The sequence below is a fragment of the Megalopta genalis genome, chromosome 1 (genome assembly GCF_051020955.1).
Source record: "Megalopta genalis isolate 19385.01 chromosome 1, iyMegGena1_principal, whole genome shotgun sequence".
Taxonomy (NCBI): Eukaryota; Metazoa; Arthropoda; class Insecta; order Hymenoptera; family Halictidae; genus Megalopta; species Megalopta genalis.
Genome location: NC_135013.1, coordinates 25,178,332 through 25,202,748, shown reverse-complemented (window position 1 = coordinate 25,202,748; position 24,417 = coordinate 25,178,332). Strand labels below are relative to the sequence as shown.

The following is a 24,417-nucleotide window of genomic DNA, read 5'->3' as shown; positions in this document are numbered from 1 at the left end:
CCCGTTCCATTCCCCTTGCCTCGGCTCGAAACGTACTCGTTTTCTCTACTTGACTAACGGCTGTTTCCCTTGTCCGACACACTCGACAGGACCATTTCACTTGTCCGATTCATGGCCGGCTTCTTTTACCTCGGAGGTCTGATTGGTGGACGGCCGCGGAGCTTGCCCGGCCAGCGATTGTTCTGTTCCCCTCGGTTGAACGGTGTCGGTTGTATCCCCATTGTCTGAACAGTGATTGGGTTATTCCACCGGCATGATTAGTGACCGTTCTGGTTCCTTAACTAACCGAGTCGGAAACTTGGCAAGCCTATTCTCCTTGTCTGATTAATGGATGTTCTTTTCTCCTGTAAACGTCTGATCGGTGAATGGCTTATGCTACTCGCTGGGTTAGTGATTGTTCTGGTTAAATGTCCGTCGGTTGTTTCCATTGTCTGACACTTGGCAAGCCTATTCTCCTTGTCTGATTAATAGATGTTCTTTTCCCTTTAAACGCCTAGTCTATGACTGGTTTATACTACTTGCTGGGTTAGTGATTGTTCTGGTTAAACATTCGTTGATTATTTCTATTGTCTGACCTTTGTCAAGCCTATTCTCCTTGTCTGAATAATAGTTGTTCTTTTCTCCTGTATACGTCTAGTCAATGACTGGTTTATACTACTTGCATCCGTTGATTATTTCTATTGTCTGACCTTTGTCCAGCCTATTCTCCTTGTCTGATTAATAGATGTTCTTTTCTCCTGTAAACGTCTGATCAGTGAATGGTTTATGCTACTCGCTGGGTTAGTGTTTTGGTTAAATATCTGTTAAGCCTATTCTCCTTGTCTGATTAATAGCTGTTCTTTCTCCTTTAAACGTCTGATCAGTAAATTACTTACTCCCCTTTATTTTCTATATATATCCTAATTTTGACGATTAAACAGTAATAGATCCATTTCAACTCGTTTGAAGTCGACCATCTTATTTTACTGGTTTGAACAGCCATCGTCGTGCAATTCGTTTAATCAGTAATTAGACTGCAGACTTTAAGTAGCTGGCATAAGAAGAACTTAATCATATTGTTGTATTATTTCCAAAATTATTCAAAGGAAGAATTTATTTTTATTTCTATCCTTTTTGTTTTTACTTCATTTTGCACAAAGTCCCATAATCTGGCGATTATCATTCCATGGTCATACCAATAATCGTTCCATTGTACTTGTCCGATCGATTGAAGTCATCGTCTACAATCGATAAACAATGGATCAACCGGCCGCAGATGAACGAGTGCTAATGGCTGCCGTTCGACGCGTGAAAAGGGCGTTCGATCGAAAAATTCCCGGAAACAGGTGAAAAAACAGGGTCGCCGGAGGGTTCCCCGGGGAAAAATTCCTACGTCACCGTCGTTCAAGGGTCTCTCGCAAGAGTGGGCCCTTCGTAACGGCGGTTGAGATTCACGTCACGTTCGCTCGCTTGATTGCTTTCCCGATCCCGTTAGCGAAGAACAGAAAAAAGGAAAGATGCGGGAGCATCGGATGGAGAGAGCGCGAAAGAGAGAGGATTATTTTAAATTCCACGCCGACGGTACTATTAAATAAAGGCCGCGGCAGGAATGCGCGGCGGGATTCCGAGCGAATAAATCTCACCGGGCCGGAGCCCGGAGCCCGGCTCGGCCCGGCCCGAACCGCTTTCCCGCCTACCTGTCGTACATTTCAAATATTCCTGGGAAAGTAACCACCTCCGACTTCTCGCCCTGGAAAACCGGATACCGCGGTAACGCCGCGGCTTTATTTTCACGCGGCGTTCTTCCGCTGTGTCAGCAGTCCCAGGATAAACCCGCGTGAAACTGCACCGAGTCCCAGTGATCTCAACGCACGAGGAAGCGCCGAGCTTCGATTATGGCTATTCAGAGTTAATTAGTATGACTACTACGTTTTGCGAACTCAAGTGGTTGGAGCTTGTTTCGTTAGAAGACTGTGTCAGGGTAGTTGTCTGATAAAAGACGGATCTATTCTACTTGTCCGACGTCAGGCCGTTTCATCGCACTCGTCTAATTACTGACTACTTTTCGGCACTCGTGTCGGAATAGACTGTCATGGCAATTGGCTGATTGCAAACTGTCTTATTCTACTTGCACGACGATTATAGATGGCTAACTACAGACTCTGTTATTGTACTTGCCTGATAACGTACTGGTTTATTCTACTTGCCTGATAACAGGTGGTATTATTCTGCTTGTCCGATAACAAACTGTATTATTCTACTTGTCTAATAACAGACTGTCCGTTTATATTCGTCTAATTACAAGCTGTTTCATTGTATTATACTTCACCAAATTCTGCCTATCTAAACTTTTATACTGTGTTTGACTGAGAGAAGTTTCAGTCTAACAGTGGCAATTTTTATGCATTAATTATTTTGCATTAGTTTTATGGATTAAACGCGCTGCCAAATAGCACGAACAGGAAGCTATTTAAACGCTTAATTAGTACATACAAGGTGTATCATAAAAATGTAACGTTACTCATACGATCACCAAAGTACAATTCCCGTTGTTTTGTCCGTACGTTCGGTTAGTCGCCTAACGTACATGCGCGACCGAACTATTGTACGCTCGATTCGCGCTTCCTACGGCAAACTAATGACGTGGAAGGGTCTCTAGTAGTCTTAGAGAACTTTATTTTTTGTGTTGTACTCTCTGCGAGCGCTGGTGGAAGAATGCTCTTCCAACGCTGGAAAGTCGTGGAAGAGCACCCGTGGATGGAGGTAGATTGTTTATTATTGGTCAAGGCACGAATCACCCCTTGGAGGGGGGTGTCTGCCTTGACCCTTGTTGGGGCCTGAGAGGGTTTCCCCTTTTTATGGCCCTTGTCTCTGGACGCAACACCTGTTACGTTCATTAGAAAGTAATCTCACGATAACAATGCGATGCACGGAATAAATGAGATCCTACGGAGAGATAATGTCCAATTTAACCACTTTACTTATACGCTTTGGATCGTGTTTACAGGTGCACCGCGGCGAAAGATCTTGATTCAAGGACAACGCGCCATGGGAAAACCGTGGAGCGAAGGATAAAATTCCCAGCGGGGTCCGCGGAGAAAGTGCGAGGGCTTACCCAAGTCCATGATATGTTCCTTGCCGAAGTGTTTCACAGAGTGAACCTGGAGAAGCCCGAAAGCTAGCTGCATGCCGGTGGTGAGCAACAGGGCGAGGAAGCCGGCTGCGCAGACCAGCCACCCCCATCCGCCGTCCGGGTAGAAATGCGTCCGCGTGCCGACGTCGTCTACGTCTGAACGGAAAGGTTCGCTCTCTTTACGATTCGCCGTTAAATCCCCGTTCTCGTTCACGAGAGCAGAGTCGCGCGTCAACAAATAGTTTACTGCGCCCGCTATTCGCTTTAGCATTTATGTCGCGATAAAACCAGCCCGGGGACAGGCGGACCGTGTGCGCGAAAAAAGATTTTCTATTAGCGCTCGGCAAACTGCCTGGTTGGCTTTCGGCTGGTCTCGTGAACGTCGAATAGTTTAGGCTACTCGAGGCTGCAGGAGATTGGATTTAATAGTGCAGAGAACTTTACGGTCGTTTGAATTCTGTTCGAATTTTATGGGGTGAAGATTCGATGGACGCGTTCGTTGATTTTGTACGAGGTGGTGGACAGCGTTTCATGCATTTATGGCGACAATGGGGGAGCTGTGACGATATCAGGAGAACATCAGGATATTGTGTCAATGTTTTTAATTTTGTTAGAATTATGTATTTCTCGCGTTAATAATGAAGAATACTCAATATTTAAAGTTGCATCAATCATTATATCGTGTTTAAACGCAGCTCTAAATAAACAATATATTGACCGTACCTAACTCTTTAAGTGGATTCTCTTTTTTACAGCTACGTCGATCAGCCTCGTTCTCGATAATCTCAATTTTCTTCTTATTTGCTTTTATTCCGCGATTTTTCTAACAGAATTTTTCTAAGAGAATCAAATTCTGCTTCGATTTAAAGGAAACGAATATCATTCGTATTTAACAGACCACGTATAAAATCTTCACCTCGATGTTACGGTACAAGGGGTTAACAGGCTCAATGAAAACAAATGGGAGGTGTGAACTGAAAAACTAAAACGAGTCGGCGGAGCGTCTTACCAGTTCGAGGATAGGTCGGCACGCATCGCGGAAAGGTCCACAGATTATTGCCGAGCATCCAGTTATTGTTGTCAGGGATGCTGCCCTCGGAGTCCACGTAGCGCACCCTCGGGTCTGTGAAATCGAGAAACGAACACGGTTATTTAAAAACGGAAAAATCTAGGCGAACGGCGCGGCGCCGCCGCCTGCGAATTAATACAATACGCGAAGCAACGCTCGCCAATCTATTCTCCTGTCCCCGGGTATATGCAAATCGGAACCGTGCCTGCCGCGGATTAAACCGAGGATTACGTACGCCTGTTTTTGCGTAATTCGCCGATATATTTGCGGAACTTAATTACGCCTGTGGGGCGAACGGTAACAGACGCGATCAATGAATTTACGTCGCGGTCTCTGTTTTGCAGCCGCGATTAAGGCCTGCGATAGTCATAAATCCTGTTTACCCGCGAGTCAGCATTATTAAGACCTCAGACTTTAGAACCCGCGCGTATCGAGATGTTAATGGTGAAAAACTGCTCCGACGAGGCTGCGTCTTATTCGCTTTATTTTACTGCACACTGGCGAACGTTTTAACATTTAACTTAACAATCGTTTCATTAACCACAGACACGACTCTCTTGCCTGTCTAATTATACAGATCGCTAGCTCATGCGCCTGCTGAAAAGGATCTACTTTATGTATATGACCCGTGGCCGACATGTTCTACTTGTCTGGTAAAAGACTGCCCTATTTCAAGTGTCTGATAAAACTGTCCTGTTCTACTTGTCTGACAAAAGATTGTCCTATCTCGCGCGTCTTACAAAACTGGCCTATTTTACTTGTCTGGCTGCGAACTGACTCGTTGCACTTGCCCGATAAACACTATCTCATTGTACTTGTCTGACTACAGGCTGCCTCGTTGTACTCGTCTGATCATACACTGTCCCGTTTTACTTGTCTAGAACAGCCTGTTCCACTGCACTTGTCCGATTACAGAGTGCCTGATTGTTCTCGTCTGGTTACAAACTGTCTTATTCTACTTGTGCAACCGAAGATTACCTTCATCTATAGATTATACATTTAATATAGATTATCTTCATTCGGACTAAAGTCCGTTTATTTTATTTGCATGACCAAAAACAATCCCATTCCACCAGTTGCACCAGTTATGACACGGTCAGCTGTCTTCGCTGCGCTCGTCAACGAGATGTGTATAAACCAGCCTAATTTAAACCGAACTCACACCCTTTCTGCGACGCCTAACCGACGCCGGACCTTATTTAGCTAAGTTTCACTTCGCCGACGGGAAATCTTACTTACGTTTCGCGCAGTCCCCCTCCCGTATGAATAATTCACACCTGTCCGACATATAAAAGGGTGAGGACACCACGGGCCGATGTCACGACGTCGATTCAGAGACACCATCCTCCCCTGACGGACTTTTACCTTCCGGTCGCGTCTTGTCGCGCAGCAGCACCCACCAGCAGACCAGCCGCCAGCTGGCAACGCTGCCTCGCACGACGCCCCCACGTGCTACAGACACGGGAGGAAGGGAGCGGCGGATGAAACGAGTTGAGAGAAATGAAGAGGAAAAAGAAGAGTCCAGAGGGTTAGATAAAAGTGCTCATGAAAAGGTGATGCCAGTCACCATCGGTGGGGGGTCGAGATTCTACCAGTGGTCGAGGGCTCGAGGACACGGGTCGATGACTCTCGAGCTGTTCTCTGACATTTTTGGTGGCTTTAGAACATCCTTAGCGCCAGACCGCGGGGTCTTTTCTATAGGAAAACTAGCGGAGTCGAGGGCTGCCGAACAGCTTTACCAGCTGACAATGGGATCCCAGTCCCTATCTCCCTGGAACGCCAATTCGAAACGCTGCTTTCTCTAATTGTACGAATCTCCGTGAGTCTAACTACAAGTACAAACGAAGTAATTAAAGTTATATATATATAACTTTAATTATTTCGTTTAATTATAATTATTATAATTATAATTTTCTTAATAATTATAATTATTATAATTATTATAATTATAATTTTCTTAATAATTATAATTATTATAATTATTATAATTATAATTTTCTTAATAATTATAATTATTATAATTATTATAATTATAATTTTCTTAATAATTATAATTATTATAATTATTATAATTATAATTTTCTTAATAATTATAATTATTATAATTATAAAATTATAATTATAAAATATATATATTAATATATCTTAAGGTTTCAATAAAAATATTTAATGTTAATCGTTCCACAATCTTCTACACAATTTGCAATACTGCTTTTATGATACCCCACCAACAATCATCAAATGTCAATATAATATATAATATACTACATATTGCATAATATACTATATATAGTATAATTAATAATATAATATAAATGATAATACAATATACAGGGTTGTTGCGCACGGCACAAAATTAAAACGCCGGAATTCGGGAGGAGATGACACGCGATTTATTGATTTGGACTCCACAGTCCTTTGATTTACAAGCTTTTGGAGCACGGCTCCGTTCGGCGTATGCAGTGTAGCACGGCTACGACAGAAGTATAACAATTGAAGCACGGCTTCGTATAGGCGCAAGGGGCGCTAAATTAAACTTGTCTGTAAGCGATAACGATACTTGGAGAATCTCCCCGTTATCACATTTGCGGCAGTATATATAGACACCTGGCCGATGCTCAAGGTGACGCATCGTCAGGTGTCGAAAGCCGGTCATTGCCTCCTAAGGCAAAAACGCTGCATGTATACATTAGGCCGAGGCGAGCGTTTGACGGTCGGGCCAACGCACGTCGATCGTGTTATTGTCTTGCCGCCTCGCCGTTTATTCGACAAAAACGGCGAGACGGCGTACATCGAAAGTCGAGCGTGCGTTGACCCGCGGTCCGCGATTCGGCCGAAACACAGGGTGTTCCACAATTATTTTAACAGCCGAAAATGTGGGGTAGCTGAGGTCATTTGAAGTAACTTTTTCGTTTGCGAAAATGCAATCTGCGGCTTTGTTTACGAGTTATTAACAGAAAACTCTGACCAATGAGAGGTGACGGCGCGAAGTTCGAGAGCCCGCAGCACGAGGCTTTGACAGATGGTCGGGACGGACTCGAGCCGCGTTCGAAGTATTGAACAAATCACGAAGCGAGAACTTTCCGGATTTTTTTTTACTACGTAACAGTGATATTTTTAAGAAAAACGCTGTCCACCTTTACTTTAGAACGTCTGAAGAATATTTACTAATTTTTCGGACCCGAAATAGTAAGTAATTTAACCGTGACGGCTGTTTTAATTTTCTAGTGTGCATGACACCTTGTGTGTAACATATGAAATTTTTAAACAAGGTGTACAGTGAAGATTAACAAAGTACGTAAATGATATTTTAATTTAAATAGTTCCGTGTCCGAACACAGTTCAACGAATGATTCGCAAAGCTAATTTAATAAATAATAATCGTGTTAAAGGACGTAAGGGATATGTTTGTTAGAGAAATATGAACCTGAGGTCAGAAATATGACCTCAGCTACCCCTCATTTTCGGCTGTTAAAATAATTGTGGAACACCCTGTATAATATAATAGAATATATATTAATACTATATATATAGTTTATAGTCTATTATATATTATATTATTAAAGTTATATATAGTATAAAAAATATAATTAAAATATATTAATATATATTCTACAATATATGATATTTAATTTTATAAAATTAAATAAACAAATAAATTAAATTTAAAAATTTTATAAAAATAATGAATATATTTGCTAAATAATAAAAATGTTGTCAACTACATATACATAGAATGAATATATAATACTAAATTGAACACGTTGTATGTAATTATTTGCTTTTCGACAGGAGAAAAACCGTTCAGCGAAAGAATGTTTCTGCGAAACAAAGCTTGCAGAAATTCCTTATAAAATTGTACAACGTAAATTGAACGAAGCCCGAATATATAAAGGTGTGCAACAGAGAAACAATGACACTAAACTCACTATTTAATTCTCTAAATATCTGTCAATCGCGACAAATGCAACGTAAACAATTAACCCAATGTTCTTCTGACCTATATCCATTTCACACGACATATAGCATTTTGAGCATAGAAATTTGTGACTCAAAAAAAAAATCCTCTCTCCCTTTCCCTCTCTATAAGTACATTAAAGGTTCCATAAAAAAGTCAGCGGTTCTTCATCACGCTCGCCAATAAATTGCGGCTCGCAACGTTCGCCCGTCGGGGGGTGGGTCGGCGCCGCGGCATTTTTTTCGAACAACCATTTTTCAGGTGCGCGAAACAATTTTTTAACCTGCCGCGGCGTCACGGTTGGCAGAAAAAGAAGAGAGGAACGAAAATGAAGGAGAAAAAGAGGTGAAATTAGAAAGAGTAGGGAAAACAGAGGCCGCGCGCATCAAAGCGACGCTGCGCGACGCTGGCCGGCGCGACGCCGCGCCTGTTCCGGAAAATACGGAGTGGTGTGACGTGCATTTTTAATTTCGTGCCGGGACACGAGTGCACGGCCGCCACTAAATATTCCTTTCCCTTGTCGGTTAATTACCAAGCACAATGGCCTCGCCGAGGAAGTGGTTATTTCGAAAAGCAAACTTCTGCCGCAAAATTTCTCTTTCATTCAATTCGGACGCCGCGGTTTTTACACCTCGCGGACGTCTCACTCGTCCGAGCACTCGTTCTCATTCATTTTTGAGACGTACGTACACAGCTGTTGTCACACGTTTTACGATGCGGAGCGGCTACAGTTATCGTCGGGAACCATCGGAACACGATTTCCCGTCGACGATTATCGTCAGATTCATTGCGCGTTTGTAATGCGAAATTTTTCAATAAATTTTTAAATAAAGAGCAACGAGACGCTTGTAGCAATCCTTTTAAAATAAACTACGAACGGCTGAGTGCTTAATCAATTGTTCAAAAGCGACGGTAGCTTCGTTCGCAGTCCAATAAATTATTTAGATCGATATAATGTAACAGCTTCTTTTGCTGTTAAAATTCTATAGAATATCGTCGAGCTTCATGTACAACTCAATTATTAATAATAGAACCATCGAGTTCTAAAAGCGATCAATATGCATGGTTCTACGTATAACAATGACGAGATTGGATTTATTTAGATTTCCTACAATCTCGATTTTAATGTATGCTTCTATATTGAAATCCGTCTAATAATTTCTAATAAATGACGTCTGTAATATCATTTATGATATGTGTAACATTCTTGTAATATCAGAAATTGTAAAAGAAATGTCAGAAATGAGCCAATTTAGCTCATCTAATAATTTTTAATAAGTAACATTTGTAATATTATTTATAATGTGTGAAACATTCTTGTAATATCAGAAATTGTACAAAAATGTCAGTTCTAGTATAAAAAGTCTCATTGTTAATAAATTTTCAGCAATTCAAGCGTTAGATCTTTTTATGGATTTGTGACAAGACTGAGAATTTTCAACTTAAAACACAGTGAAGATTGAGCCAAATTTATCTTGAATAAACACCAAAATGATCAAACAAAGAAAGACACTGCCAAGCAGCTGCGTTTTCTTCAACAGACGCCGAAAATTGTTATCAATCCTCCCAGGATTTCCAAGAATTTTTTGCAGATAGTGTCCCCGGAACCGGCGAATTAGTAAAAAGGAAATATTTTCTTAATTACCCGGAGGCGGCGGCGTGTAGATAAGCGAACAGGTCGGCCAAAACTAGACCGCCTAGTGAAAAATGGATCGCTAAGATGGCGGTTCTGCATCGGAAGGGACAGCTAGAAAAATGGCCGACCTTCGTGACCGGCGAAATTACCGTGAAAAGAAATTATGAGGCTCTTTTTCGGCGGCGTCGCGACGCCGATCCGCTGCCCTAAATTACACGGCCCGCGTAAACCAGACGGCGACATTGTCTAGCTTTTTTCCTGGATGAAGAAACGCTGAACGAAACGCTTTTCTTCCCTCGATTCTCACGTAATCGTTCTTCCCGTTGGAAATTACTTCTGGCGATCATAAATCGGAGATGAAGTCGCATGCGGTACAGTTGCGTCGACTTTTGGACGACTCCGAACTGTTTCCTTCCGTTCGAAGTTTCTTTATCACTTATTTTCTGTTATAAATTAGTATTCGTGATTATGAATGTTTATCACTTATTTTCTGTTATAAATTAGTATTCGTAATTATGAATGTTTATCACTTATTTTCTGTTATAAATTAGTATTCGTATAATTATGTAACTCCGAAATATCTTCTTCCCTTGATTTTTTCTTGATTTCTATTTTCATTTCTTAATTAATATTGGCGACTATAAATTAGGAATTATGTCGCACGTCATGTTGTTCGCCATGTAACTCTGAACTTTTTTATTTCTTTTCAATATTTCTTCTTATTATGAATTATTTCTGGGAATTATAAATGAAAAGTGATGCTGCATAAACATTTATATCGACTCTCACGTGTAACTCTAAACTGTTTTATTTTCCTCTATTATTATCTGGCAATTATTTATTAATTATTTATTTCTCTATTATTATCTTGGAAAGCACTTCTGGCGATTTAAAATGAGAAATAACATCGCATATATATGTTACCGTGAATGACCGAAATTGGAGAATGTCGACTTTCACCGGTGAATGTCAACAGATACCAAATACGTCGGTGAAAGATCGAATATTTCATTACATTGTTGTACATCCGGACCCTCTCCGGTGTGTGTCGACAATCACAGATATGCTCTGGTGGAGGTCCAAAACCTGTCATTGCAAAAGGAAGTGTTCCACAAATAAATGCAGTTGTAAAAGCAAGGGACTCTTGTGCAATTCAAAGTGTCATAATAGTTTAAGTTGTTGCAATAAATAAGATTTGAATCACATAAGTGAGTAATTTTTTTATTACTATTATTTTCTTTTCTCATGTAGAATGTACCGTGTATTTTAAATTCTTGGTCATTCCTTTCAGAAAGAGAGGCGAAAAAGATACGTCACCCTTGTGGCGTTTTATAGCGACTGAATTACGGAGAAGAAAATATAAATCTCCAACATGTTCAACATTCACCATTAGTGCATGGTGAATGTCAACATTTACCGGTGTAAGTCAGAAATAAGGGTATTTAGCAAATATTTCGGACATACACCAAGCGACTATGCGAATGTTGACATTCACTGGTGAAAGTCGACATTCTCCAGATTTCGGTGTTTCACTGTAACATATATATATATATATATATATTATTCGTCCGAGCTGTTCTCTTACTTTTCTTCATTCCAGATCTTTGTTTCTGACATAAATTGTTTATGACGACTATAAATGAGAAACGATACGGACATTTGTATTGTTCGTCCAAACTGTTTTCTTCCCTCTATTACCTTTCCTCAGGCAGAAATTCTTCTCGTCGACTATAAATAAAAAATGCTGTTGCGGGAATATTTACATTGGCTTCACGTGGTAGCGGAGATTACGTCGTCGCAGCTTTCCCTGCCAGTGTGAAATGAATATTTAAAATTCTAGTATCCTTTCCGTTTAATTGCAAGTATTAAACGGGATCGGTGAATCTGTAGAAATTGCTGGTCGAACGAGGTGAAATAAATGATTCCCCGATGCTTCGGTGGAGTTATATGCATTAACTGTAGATGCAGAACAATGCAGAATCTGTGCAGCAGGTATTAGCGCAATTCTACGTAGAAACTCGATCATTGCGCTAACTGTTAAAGGAATCTATTTGCATTTAATATATGAGCCGCTTATTTTGAAAAAGTGGCCTAACTCCATTTATCTTCAAATCGAGATATTTAAAGTTTTGCGTTTCAATGAATTTAAAAATATACGTATAGGATACTAATGAGTCATACTGCTTAAGCGTATCTAAGGATGTTAAATTTAAAGTTCCTGTTAAAATAGTGGCAATTATTAAGTAAATAACGCGCGTTTTCTTATCAAGAATGGAGTTGGGCCACTTTCAAAACTAACAGCCAGATTCATTATAAAATTTGAAGGTGCCCAAGTCCATTCAACATAATTGAAGATGTTTCAAATTGAAAAAAACAATACTGAATTTGTTTTACATATCTTGAAAACACTTCGGAAACATAATTTATGCGATTTAAAACATTTTTTAATTACAGAACATAGAAAATTACAAACATAAATTTATTACAAAACAATTTACTATTCGTCTACATTTTGTGCGTGTGAAAGTGACTTGAAGAAATCATGATGTTCTGGTGGTATGTATCGTAATAGGTCAATTATGTCCTTAAATTTTGCTGTTGTAATTTGTCTAATAGTTTTATACAATGGTGTCAATACAATATTTTCGAACTTTCTTGGTCTGCCGGTTTCGGTGCAATATCTTTTTCCTGAATTCCGTTTAATCTTTCGCACTTTTTGGATGTATGATGCATCAATTTTTTCTCCATTGTTATTCGGATCTTCATCCTCTGAAGACGAATATTGTTCTATAATTCTGTTTCTTTTTCGATTTTTTTTTAAATTATTAGTTACTATTTCTTCTTCACTATCTGAACTAATTAATGGTCTTGTTCTGTTTTTCCTCATGGGTGAGAAATAATTTCTAAAATTTAATATTAAATTTTAAGTTTTATATTAATTAAACGTACAGGTTATTCAACTAACGCAATTGTCCCAAAAATTAGGTTAACTTGTAAATACTAATTAGTTGAAATTACCTTCATCACTGCTTTTCGACATTATCAATAGTAAATATCTTGATGTAAGTATAAATGGAGTTGGGCCACTTTCAAACTACACGGCTCAGTTATTTAATTAATTCTGAAAACTTATGTGTGAAAAATTTATCGTATTTGTTCTGAATATAAGCAACCTGAAGTGCTTCACTGATACATAACATGAAGCCGTACATTTAACCATGGTAACCGGCAAAAAATTGGAAAACGGAGTTAGGCCACTTTCAAAATAAACGGCTCGTATCGTTTTGTACCTTCCTTTTGATATTTCATGTTGCAAGGAAACAGTGGCACTTTTCCGATTTATTCAGACTTGTAGCAGAAGCGGCGATTTTAAGCTCTAGGATTTTTATTTTATTCATTTTTCTCTTTTAAGCTCTAAGATCTCAAGCTCTTCGCTCAAGTTGATCGTAAATGTCTAGGAGAAGAATTCTCACATGTTACACGTTGATCGACGCAGCAGCCGCCATTTCCAAAAAAAAGAACGCACAATAGTGAAACAAGTTGGTGGACCAACCACTGGAATCGCGGCAAAAACGCAGCGCGGAACGCGATCGCGGTTCGACCGCTGGAAAACCACGGTGAAACGGGCTGCCTAATGCGTCGAAACGAATTTTCCCGGGGCCCGACGGCGGCCGAGGGGCGCGGGGCTCTGTAAATCGAGCAAGAAACACAAAAGTTTGCCGTTCGACCGGATATTTCGCCGGGAATTGCGTGCGCCCGGTCATCTACATAATAGAAACGAGCGAGGTAACGCCGAGTACCAACTGGAAATCGATCGGCGAACCGACGACGACGTCGACGAGCCACCGTAAGCGAAAACATCGACAACGACACCGAAAGAACCGGGTTTCGCCGAGCTCTCGAGTGCCGTGTCGCTCGTACATTTATCCGCAGACCGAATTTATTCGCATCGTCGCGGCCAACTTCGACGACGAGCTTACACATCGTCCAACGGAATTACAGACCGAATTAACCGGGAGGATAGACTGACGGTCTCGGTGGTCCCGATTTTCGATCGGTGTGGCTGCTATTCTGGAATATCTGGATCATTTTCGATGAATTTGTAATTTTTCTTCGTGATCACGAAGACACGGATTTTAGGCATTTGTCGCGAAAAACCGTTCGCGAAATATAGAGAACGAATATTGGAAGAATAATAACCCAATAATAACCCAATATTCGAGAATATTGGATTTTTTTTTTTAATTCGTTAGAACTATTAGAATTACAAAGAAATGTTCACTAGAATTGTAAAAGAAGAAACAGTTTCCTACATGTGTGTTGGTTCTGGCAATTGTCGAAGAAAAGTTTTATTTTGCATGAAGAGCAGCGATGTAACTTCTTTCTTCGTTTCTAATTATGTTTGTAAAAATCGTAAGTATTTAGTGTGGAAGAAATTTGGAATAATCAAACAACTGACAAAATAGACATAAATATGAGATATCTATATGATGATATATATACGTGATTTACGTGATTATTGCGGTTGCGTGGAACATATATCGAGACATTTTGTGTCCGAATTAACGGAGGACGGTCTCGGTGGTCCCGATTTTCGATCGGTGTGGCTGCTATTCTGGAATATCTGGATTATTTTCGATGAATTTGTAATTTTTCTTCGTGATCACGAAGACACGGATTTTAGGCATTTGTCGCGAAAAACCGTTCGCGAAATATAGAGAACGAATATTGGAAGAATAATAACCCAATAATAACCCAATATTCGAGAATATTGGATTATTTTTTTTAATTCGTTAGAACTATTAGAATTACAAAGAAATGTTCACTAGAATTGTAAAAGAAGAAACAGTTTCCTACATGTGTGTTGGTTCTGGCAATTGTCGAAGAAAAGTTTTATTTTGCATGAAGAGCAGCGATGTAACTTCTTTCTTCGTTTCTAATTATGTTTGTAAAAATCGTAAGTATTTAGTGTGGAAGAAAAATTTGGAATAATCATAGAATCAATTTAGAATAGTTATAGAAACTATATGAAATAATTATCGAAGCACACACAATGTAGACTAATTACGGGACCAACATAGAATTACAAAACAAATATTGTATTGTTGAACAAATATAGAATAATTATGGAACCAATATAGATAATCGAGTAAATATAGAATAATAATAGACAAAATATAGAATAATCATAGAACAAATTTCGAATATTCGTAAAACAAATTTCGAATAACAATACAACAAATCTAGGATTATAGAGCGAATATAGAATAATTATAGAACCGATATAGAATTATCGAATAAATATGGAATAATTGTGAAGCCAATATATAGGATATTTATAGAACGAATATAGAATTTTACAGAAGAAATATAGAATTATCAAAGAAATATCATTGAAACGAAGATCCGCATTTGTCCACCGTGTTCATTCGACTCGAAAAATCTGCAGCCCGATAACGAATAACGTATGAGTAACGAAGATAAAAATTCGATGGACGTTCTTGAGGAAATTGACGACCGTCCGCGCACCGGTTGTAACGATCGATCGCCGTCGTCGGACCGTTTGTTACCGTTCGACGCGACGGACACGCGGCGTTTCGTTAATTTTCCCTCTCGCGTGTTTGCGGAAGGCAACTTGTTGAGTTTTCTCTGTTCCATCGCGAGATATACGACCCCGCCGCTCCTCGTGACACATATTTTGTTTTTTTTTATTTTCCATCGGAACGCGGCAGCTTTTGTCGGCGGAGATTGTCCGCACCGACAACGGCGGATGCTCGATTTTTTTCGTCGGGCCAGGGATCGCGCGATAACCGCCGACAATGCGCCGACGTCGGTCCACTAATTTTGTATGCCTTTTCTCGGTAAGAATTCCGCGAGCCCTTTGTCCGCCGCGCGATTGTGTCGCGTGCTTTACAGTTTGTGGCAAAACTCCGCCGAAAATGCTATTCGGTTTTAATAATGGACATTTTCTTCCTGTATTTTCACGTACTTTCTCGCGGCACGAGCGCAAAAATATCCGTGACCAAATAATTCATAGAGCACGCAGAGCGTTGATTGATTCATCTATTTCGATTTATTCATTTATTTTGATCGGTTTCTAATCACCGTTGAATCAAGCAGTGTACACGATAAAATAGATGAAACAAGTATTAGCGTAGAGATCATTTGACCAATCGATTACATAATTTTTAATTTTATTATAATTTGATTTAAACTTACTGTAATTTTTTAAATAAATTGTTAGGAAGATTAAATTTATTTATAACTTATATCAAATCTATTTATAAATTACATCAAAATTTATTTCTAGATTATATTAAATCTATTCATAAATTGTAATATTTTTGATTATGCATTATAATTTTTTTACCATAAAATTAAGTAGTGTACACAGTCTGATACATGAAATAAGGCTTTTTAAGAGAGATCGTCTGACCATTTATCAGAAAATAGAAAAGATTTCTGGTCGGATAAACATGTAGACGCTGTCAACTCTCTCGAACCTAATCAAACACGCTCTAAACCGTGAAGCAAGTAATTCTAAGCACCCCCTTCCCCCCCTTTAATTGTCGATGGTCAGCGTTCGATCCGCGCGTTCTTTATCCCTTAAAGCCAGTGTTTGGCCAGGAGAAAGCTTCGACCTCGCTCTAACCCGTTCGGTTCTGCTTCGGTCCATAATGGCCCGCTCCAGCTATTTGTGCTTCCAATGTTGTTCCCGTAATAGCTCGCAGTTTTCGATAATTGGAGCTTGATCCACATTCTTTGTCCTCCAAATCGAATCTCCACTGACCAGTCGTAATCACTGTTGTCACATGCCATGGCAAATTTAATATAGCTTCATCTGTTATTTATTTTGTCTTCTCTTTGTGGATGATATTATTATGTACGGAGTTAAATGGATTTGTTATAGACTGCCTCGTTCTATCTGTCTGAACAAATACTGGCTTATTCTAATCGTTTAATAATAAATTGTATTATTCTACCTGTCTTGTTACAGGTTTATCGTTGCTAGTTCGATGAAGGAATTTTCTTCCTGCTGATTAACAATAAACTGCCTTCTTTTAATTGCTTGGACATTGGTGTCTTATTCGACTTATTTGATTGCAGAGTGTTTTATTTTACAAGTCTGGTTTCAGACTCTCATATAGTTCTCGCCTTTTTTTCAACAATAGGCAATCAATATTTTACTCGCCTGATCACAGACTGACTTATTCTACTTATCCGATTACAAAGAGTTTTGTACTGTTTGTCTGACCACGGATTGTCTCATTCTGCTAGTCTGATAAAAGAGCGCCCTTAGGCTTGTTGAAAGACAGACTATGTTACCGTACTCGTCCGATCACACACTGTCTTATTCTACTTATGAGATCACGTGTGATCTCGTTCTGCTTGTCCGAACCCCGTCAGTCCCATTCTACTTGTCAAATTACAGCTTGTCAACCAACTTGTCTACCGACTGCCATACAGTTCTCCCCTGTACAAAAGATCTAGTGAAACAATAGTGCCTGTGTTATTGTACAATATTTGCCTGACTACCGGCGACCTTATTCTACTTATCTGACAAAGAGTTCCTTTCTATTTGCCGGACAAAAGACCCGTACCACGTGTTTAATCAAGGACTGTCCTATTCCACTGTTTCGATCAAAGACCGTCCAGCGTCATTTGTCTGCTTGGAAGTCGAACGAAATGATTCGTTCGTTTGACTCGACGAAAATCGTAATGAATATTGTAATGGTTTCCGAAGAGTCGCGGGAACGCGAGAAATTTTCAGCGGTGCAATATCGGAGCCAGTCGTGCCGGGAACACGAGGCGGCCGACGGTGTCTCGAGTTCTCCGGGATCATTCAACCGCGACGTGATAAATGGGAGAACAATGAGGAGAAAAATTCCAACGAGACCCGAAGGGAGCAGAAAGTAGTTCAGTGGTTCAGTGATTCAGAAGTGGATCGCGGTGTTCGCGGAAGTCTGTCCCGGCTCGAGGAAAAATCAGCGTCGGATGTCATCAACAGCTTCCCGCTGACTCCGGGAAGATTAGAACGTGCTCGACCACGACACGTTGGGACAAATGCTGTTTCCTCTTTTTCTCTATCTTTTCTCTCTTTCTCTCTCTCTCTGTCTCTCTGTGAGATTGCCGTTTCAAGGCACCATAGTGCTCAACAGCCCGCCGGCTAATATATTTCGCTCGGTATCCGATTTACTCGAGGATATCTTGTTACGAAAACCGCGAAACTATCCTGACCGATAACGGGGCCCTTTATCGCTCGATTGCTATCGCGAGCCACCCAACGAGATCACTCGGAGGATAACGGATCGAAACGAATGGTCTGAAGACGTGCAAATGGATTCCCGTGGTTTCTATCACTGCTTCAGACTCGACGAAATTCCTGCGTAACGGGAATATCCACGCCATACTTTGGCATACTTGGATTTCGTTCAACACTTTGACGTCCATTTCAGGTGCACATAGGCGCCAGAATTTATTTATCAGAATTCGAAAACAATTTTTACTAACGCATTGAATGTCATGTCGGTCACATACGGATTACAATAATTTTTAACTAGGTTTTGAAATTTATTGAGCAAACTGAATGTCACTAGAATCTTCAAAATTTCCTACGGTAAATTTTCACTTTCTAGTTTCGGTTTTATTAATTGATTATCATTGAATCAGATCATTTTTGTTGAAATTTTAGCCACGAACAAAAATTAATCTATAGTTTACTTATAGTACTAAGATACTAAGATATCGGTTTACATTTTCGCCGGTTCCGTCAGCGGGCAACGACGGTGATGTAAACTGTATATAGTAGATACCGCGATACATCATCACCGGTACCATTAGATATACATCGTGCCCTGACTGTTTGGGGGTCCCAGCGTCACGTATACAATGTGAAACGCGACAAATAAAACGTCTCTGATTGGTGGATAAGACGAACCCAAGAAGGGTATAAAAGAAGCGTTTTTTCTTACCGGACTCTCAGTAGAGTTTGGTCGCTCGATCGTTTTCGCCCATATACCTTCTCTCAATAAAGGAATAAAATAAAGTCCTTTTAAGCAAAGAATTAGGATCATATTCATTTTCATTCCATAATCCCAACAATTTTCATATCGTTGGAATTTTCGATTTTTGCCACTTAAAGCTACAATGCGATCTACGAGGTGCAAGAAAGTTACGAAAGTGATTACTGTAATAAATTCTGTTTCTTTTTTTTATTTTGTTGCAATGTTATCAAATCAGCTTCGGTATAGTGGTCGAATCAGAAGCAGAAAATAATACATCACACAAAATATTGCCATTTCATCGAAAGAATGTATACTTCGATATTCCTTATCAAGTTATATATTTGATAAAAGTGTATTTAAACAAAACATACAAAATATCAAACATATAATTACAGTAACTTACAGACTTATCAAAGAGAGATTGCGACAGTTAACTGGTCGATGGAATAAAAGTGGAGCAGTTAGGATCTGTAATTGCCACCTTGCATTTTGTAGATCGTGCCTAGTGATACCATTGTTTCAAGGAACGTTTGTTAGAGCTTGTAATTAATTCGTTCGACATGTGTTAACGTCCGACGAAGCCTGATTTTTTCGCGGTATTTCCGGCGAAGACCGCGGTGTGGCTCTTTCTAAACAATACAAAGACGGAGCAGGCTTCTTTTCAGCGGGCAGGCTGCCATTCAAGCCTGTTTCCTTTCTTCCGCCTCGACAAAGGACGGACTTAATAAATTGGGCTGCGGGCCGAAGACAGAAGAACGAAAATCAATTCTACTCGACCGGACGTATTGTCTGTCGATGGGACCGCCCTAAACGATCAACTCCCGACCCGAACTTTCGCCCCCGTTCACAGAAAAACCCGACGTTTTCTATTAGGCGGTTGCATAAACTCATCCATCAGGTTTTTCAATCGCGAAGAAACCCGGCAGCTCGTCGGACGGCATCGGATTGGATGGCGGTGACACAAAGTTTCTTTGACCCTAGTTCCCGAACGTAATCGATACCTCATTTGATTGCTATTAGTTGGAGAGAATTATTACTTCCAAGGCTGTTTTAACCCGAGAAAGATAACCTACGTCGCAGAGGCGCCTGCGAAGACTGTTGATTTTTGTTAATTTTTCATAGAGGTCTAGTGATTTAAGTTTAAAATTACTTAAAATATAAAAAAATATAATATAAATGCATTTTATTTTTACAATAATGCCAAACCTTTAAAATGACTAGATTAACTTAAATAAATATCCATTGTTAGTATAAAATTGACGCCTTAGAAAAGCATGCGCCTCTGAAGCGTATGGTTATCTTTTACGTACGTTGTCATATGGTTATCTTTCTAGGGTTAATCATTGCTTTGTCGAGGATCTTTGTGCAATTGTAGCAAATAACGTTGAAATCAGCGTTAGTCAATTTTACAAATGTGTTCCACTAATTTAATAACAAAATATGATTTTTTAATGTTTTTTCTATTTTATTATGACTGATAGGTGGATTTGTACTTGACATTTCATAAAATATTAACATTTCGATGTAAATAAGTTAATACATTTTTTCAACTAACGCCAAGTTGCATCCATTGACGTATTGAAAAAAAATATGTTATTACATTTAAAAATACGAAGTTGACCTTGATATGAGTGGATTAGTATCGTAGCGGCGTAAGTCACATTTTTCTAATTGTGAGAAACAAGTAGCGTTATTGTTTAACAACGAGCGTATTATTTACTGACCAAATTTACTGCTAAGATAATTTAAAGTTACATTAATTTACATTCACTTATTCCACCTGCTATTTTAACATTTTGGCATGTACAAATTAAATTTTTAAGACATACATGAAGCAATCACCTAGTTATTAATAATAAAATAAAAATCTTATATCATTTCATTATCAACAAATCAATATTTTCAAAAATGTGACTCATGCTACTATGATTCTAACCCACTCATACGCTGACCTTCAACTGTTCGGATATCAAAATTAATATTTTTAAGGACCAGAAAAGCGTCACAAAGATGGTAAAAAAATTATAAATATTCCAAATCGTCTACAGAAAATTTGCAATACTTTCTTATCTTATAAAATACTTGGCTGAATCCAAACTCGAAGAGTATAAACTCTGAAAGTAAAGAGATAAATGATGCTTTTACGCGTCCATTCACGAAGAAACTAATAGCACCGGAATATGCACTGCTCGATAGCACCGAAATTTGTAGTGAAATAGTTTTCGTTACTGGTAATAGTAGTCGTGCAAACCGAAGTGGCAATATGTGGTAAGCCAGCCTGTAGAGCAACCTTCTCCTGCTGAACTCGACGTTTCAATTCAGTTTGATCGTCTCCACTTAAATAACGCCGAAGGACTAGCTCACAATGATAAGGGAGGTTCACAAGGACCCTTGGTGCACTGTCGCAGGACATTTACCCGAGACAAAGGGTCTGTACATTTGTAATTCGACGCACCGTGTCGCGCTGTTGTTCTCTCCCCCCACCCTCTTTCTCTGTCTTACGCTCTCTCTCTCTCTCTCTCTCTCTCTCTCCGAGAGCGACCCCCTGAATATTGAACCAAGGAGGCGAAACTTGCCAGAAGCGGATTAGACCAGTCACTTAGCGAACAACACCGCGAGAACGAAAACAGGGGTATCCGAGATTATGGGGAAGTTTACTGCGCGGACCGAAAGGGTGGCAGGGTTATTGTTGCCGCCGCGGCTTTACGAGAAAAGTTCCGCAATCTGGCTGAAAGATGTCCTCCGACGGATCGAATGAAATGCAAAACATCCCGTTGTCTTACAACTTAAATTAAACGGCGACGCTCGCCGCGGATTTTTCTCAAAACAACCACGGAATGGTCGGCCACGTAACTCACCCTTGCAGAACTAGACAAATCTCCCGGGGGAAAATTCATTTCTGGCTCCATTTTTCCCGAATATTAAACCCATAGCTCTACTTTTACTAAAAATTAATTACCAGTTACACTTCCCCCAAAAACGAATATACTAGTTTCATTCCCGGCAAATATTAATCTATTGTTAAATTGCCAAAAATTAGTCAATTTTCTTCCTCCGAAAATTAATTAGTAAATCTTCTTCCTCTAAGAATTAATTACTAAATCTGCTTGCTCTAAAAATTAATTAATAGATCTGACTCCCACAAGAATTAATTTCTGATTGCATTTTTTTTCAACAATTAATTACTAAAGCTACTTTCCACAAACGTTAATTTCTACTTCCACTTTTTTCCAAAAATTAATTTCGAGTTTTACTGTCTCGAAAAATTAATTAGTCGGCATCAAGATCGAACATTATAAACGATTTTAATTTCTTGACCACAGACTGTATTATTATTAAAATAGCCGGATGCATTGTTAAATTTTTGTGGTTCACAGGATAATGATTTCTTTTTAAGTTCTAGGTCCCTTACAAAATTAATTGGTCAGTGTCGAGAAAAAATGAACGTCAGTGGTTGTTCAGCTATCGAAATTAAATTTTTTAAGGAACAAAAAAAGCGTCACGAAAACAATATAAAAACTGTGAATATTCAACATCGTCCACAGAATATTTGCAATACTTTTTTTTATCTTATAAACTCGCTTTGCCAAACCCAGAATCGAAGGATACAAACTCTGAAACTAGAGAGATAAATTATAGATTTTTCCGTAAATTGATTTAAAACAACTGTAAGACATAAATATGAGATATCTATATGATGATATATATATATACGTGATTTACGTGATTATTGCGGTTGCGTGGAACATATATCGAGACATTTTGTGTCATATTTTTATAATAAATATATATTTTTATATACTACTACTATATATATTTATTATAAAAATATGACACAGAATGTCTCGATATATGTTCCACGCAACCGCAATAATCACGTAAATCACGTATATATATTTTTATATACTACTACTATATATATTTATTATAAAAATATGACACAAAATGTCTCGATATATGTTCCACGCAACCGCAATAATCGCGTAAATCCAGCAAATGAATTCGTCACGAAAGAAACATCATTTTGACGGATTCAAAATTCCCAATCAGCGATCGATGAATCAATCCAGTGATTAACTAGTCGGGAAGTTCAATTCTTTCCAGAGATCGTAAAGCACTCCCAAGAGTCGGCCTGCCGATTTTTCTTCGTTCGAACGAGTCCGGCGGATCCCTCGTTCCCCGTGAAGGAGGAGAGGGGGGGGGGAGAAGGAGACTGATTTATACTAATTGAAAAATGAGCGTAACTCACCGCCGTGATAAGAGCTGCCCCGATGGGGGGCGTAGGCGGGGTTCCGGGGCTCGCGGCAGTGGCTCGGCGTGTAGTACTGCATAGGGTGGGGCACGTAATTGCTCGGGGTGCTCGGCACGTGTACCGGGTGGCAGTGCATGCATCTTCGCGGTGTCTCCGGCACGCCCTGAGGAAAAAAAAACAGAGTCCTGCAGTCCTCCCACGTAGCGAGATATGAAACTTGAAAGAAGTAATTACATCTCGCCCCCTCTCCTGGGAATCTCACTGTCTTAGCTCGCCTTAGAAGCGTACTTTGGACTTTGGCATTTTTCTGTTCTGAAACCGCGAAAGCTTTCGTCGGCTGAGCTACGTGGACTTTTCTGTTCACGTTTCAGCTGCGACCACGAATTTTCGCGGCCGGAAAAAATAATAATTTCGGCTTTTACAAACGACTGAACGAGCGACGAACGAAAGGTCTGTTCTGCTTTTTTATGGACTTTTATGGTGTAGACGATTTAAATGGCTTTTGATTTAATTGAACTTTGATTCAGACGTAAATCGATAAATAATCGGCGAAAGAAATATTTTTGTGACTCGACAGAGATTTTCTTAAAATATTGTTCAAACGTGAGAACGATTTTATCAATAATTCAACAAATAAGTGTTTTCACTGAATTACAGTCGCGACAGGTGGGCCGAAGTTACTCGCACAATTTGAAGAGAATTGTTCGAGTGAATCGTGAAATAAAAATCGCAACTGATCCCGAGAGTGTAGTCGCACGTGGCCAGGAGAACTAAAAAGCTATATTAAACGGTATAACCAAGGTCCTAAAATTTACAGCACGTTTTGAACAATGTTTTATCCTCATTGTCAGCGATCGCGTGCTCCGTAATACTTTTTAGTGAGGAAATATTGTTGTATGTACCCGGCGTAAGAAACAGGATCCAAGAATGTTTTAATAAAAAGGGAATGAAAGTTTACGGCGACAGTGTAATAGTTCTGCCGTGGGAACGGGAGACCATTTGGAGACTGAAGGGTCTGCAGCGTGCCTTCATAGCCCTTAACACTTTGTGACCTCGCGTCATTCACGTACGAGAGACGCGATCCTCGGCCTCGGGCCTCTGGAATAACCTCGAAATCCGAAGAGGCTAATAAACAACCGCCGTGATGAATATTTGCTTAAAAATACGCATTCGACGATTTCGCGAAATTTGTTACACCGGCTCGGTTGAACATCGCGCTCGAGATTAATTCAGAGACACGTTCGTAAAATTAACGTGAAATGTTAAATCCTCTAAAAATGATTATCTTCCGAGTAAATTTGAAATTCAAATCCACCATGTCCCGTTATGATTCATTTCCATTTTGTAATATTTTCAGGGGGGTGAAAATTTCGGATCGATTATTG

The 24,417-nt window shown here is 39.5% G+C and overlaps 1 protein-coding gene across 3 annotated transcripts in view; it reads right to left on the bottom strand.

Moving 5' to 3' along the window:
• LOC117227058 (monocarboxylate transporter 13) overlaps positions 1–24,417 on the bottom strand; it is a 237,556-nt gene that overhangs the window by 101,478 nt on the left and 111,661 nt on the right. For all 3 annotated transcript variants that reach the window (XM_033482011.2, XM_033482098.2, XM_033482177.2), the window contains exons 4-6: positions 23,030–23,195; positions 4,122–4,235; positions 3,095–3,268 (exon numbers count right to left, since the gene is read on the bottom strand). In XM_033482011.2, coding sequence (XP_033337902.1) covers positions 3,095–3,268; positions 4,122–4,235; positions 23,030–23,195 — 454 coding nt within the window. The remainder of the gene's footprint in view (positions 1–3,094; positions 3,269–4,121; positions 4,236–23,029; positions 23,196–24,417) is intronic.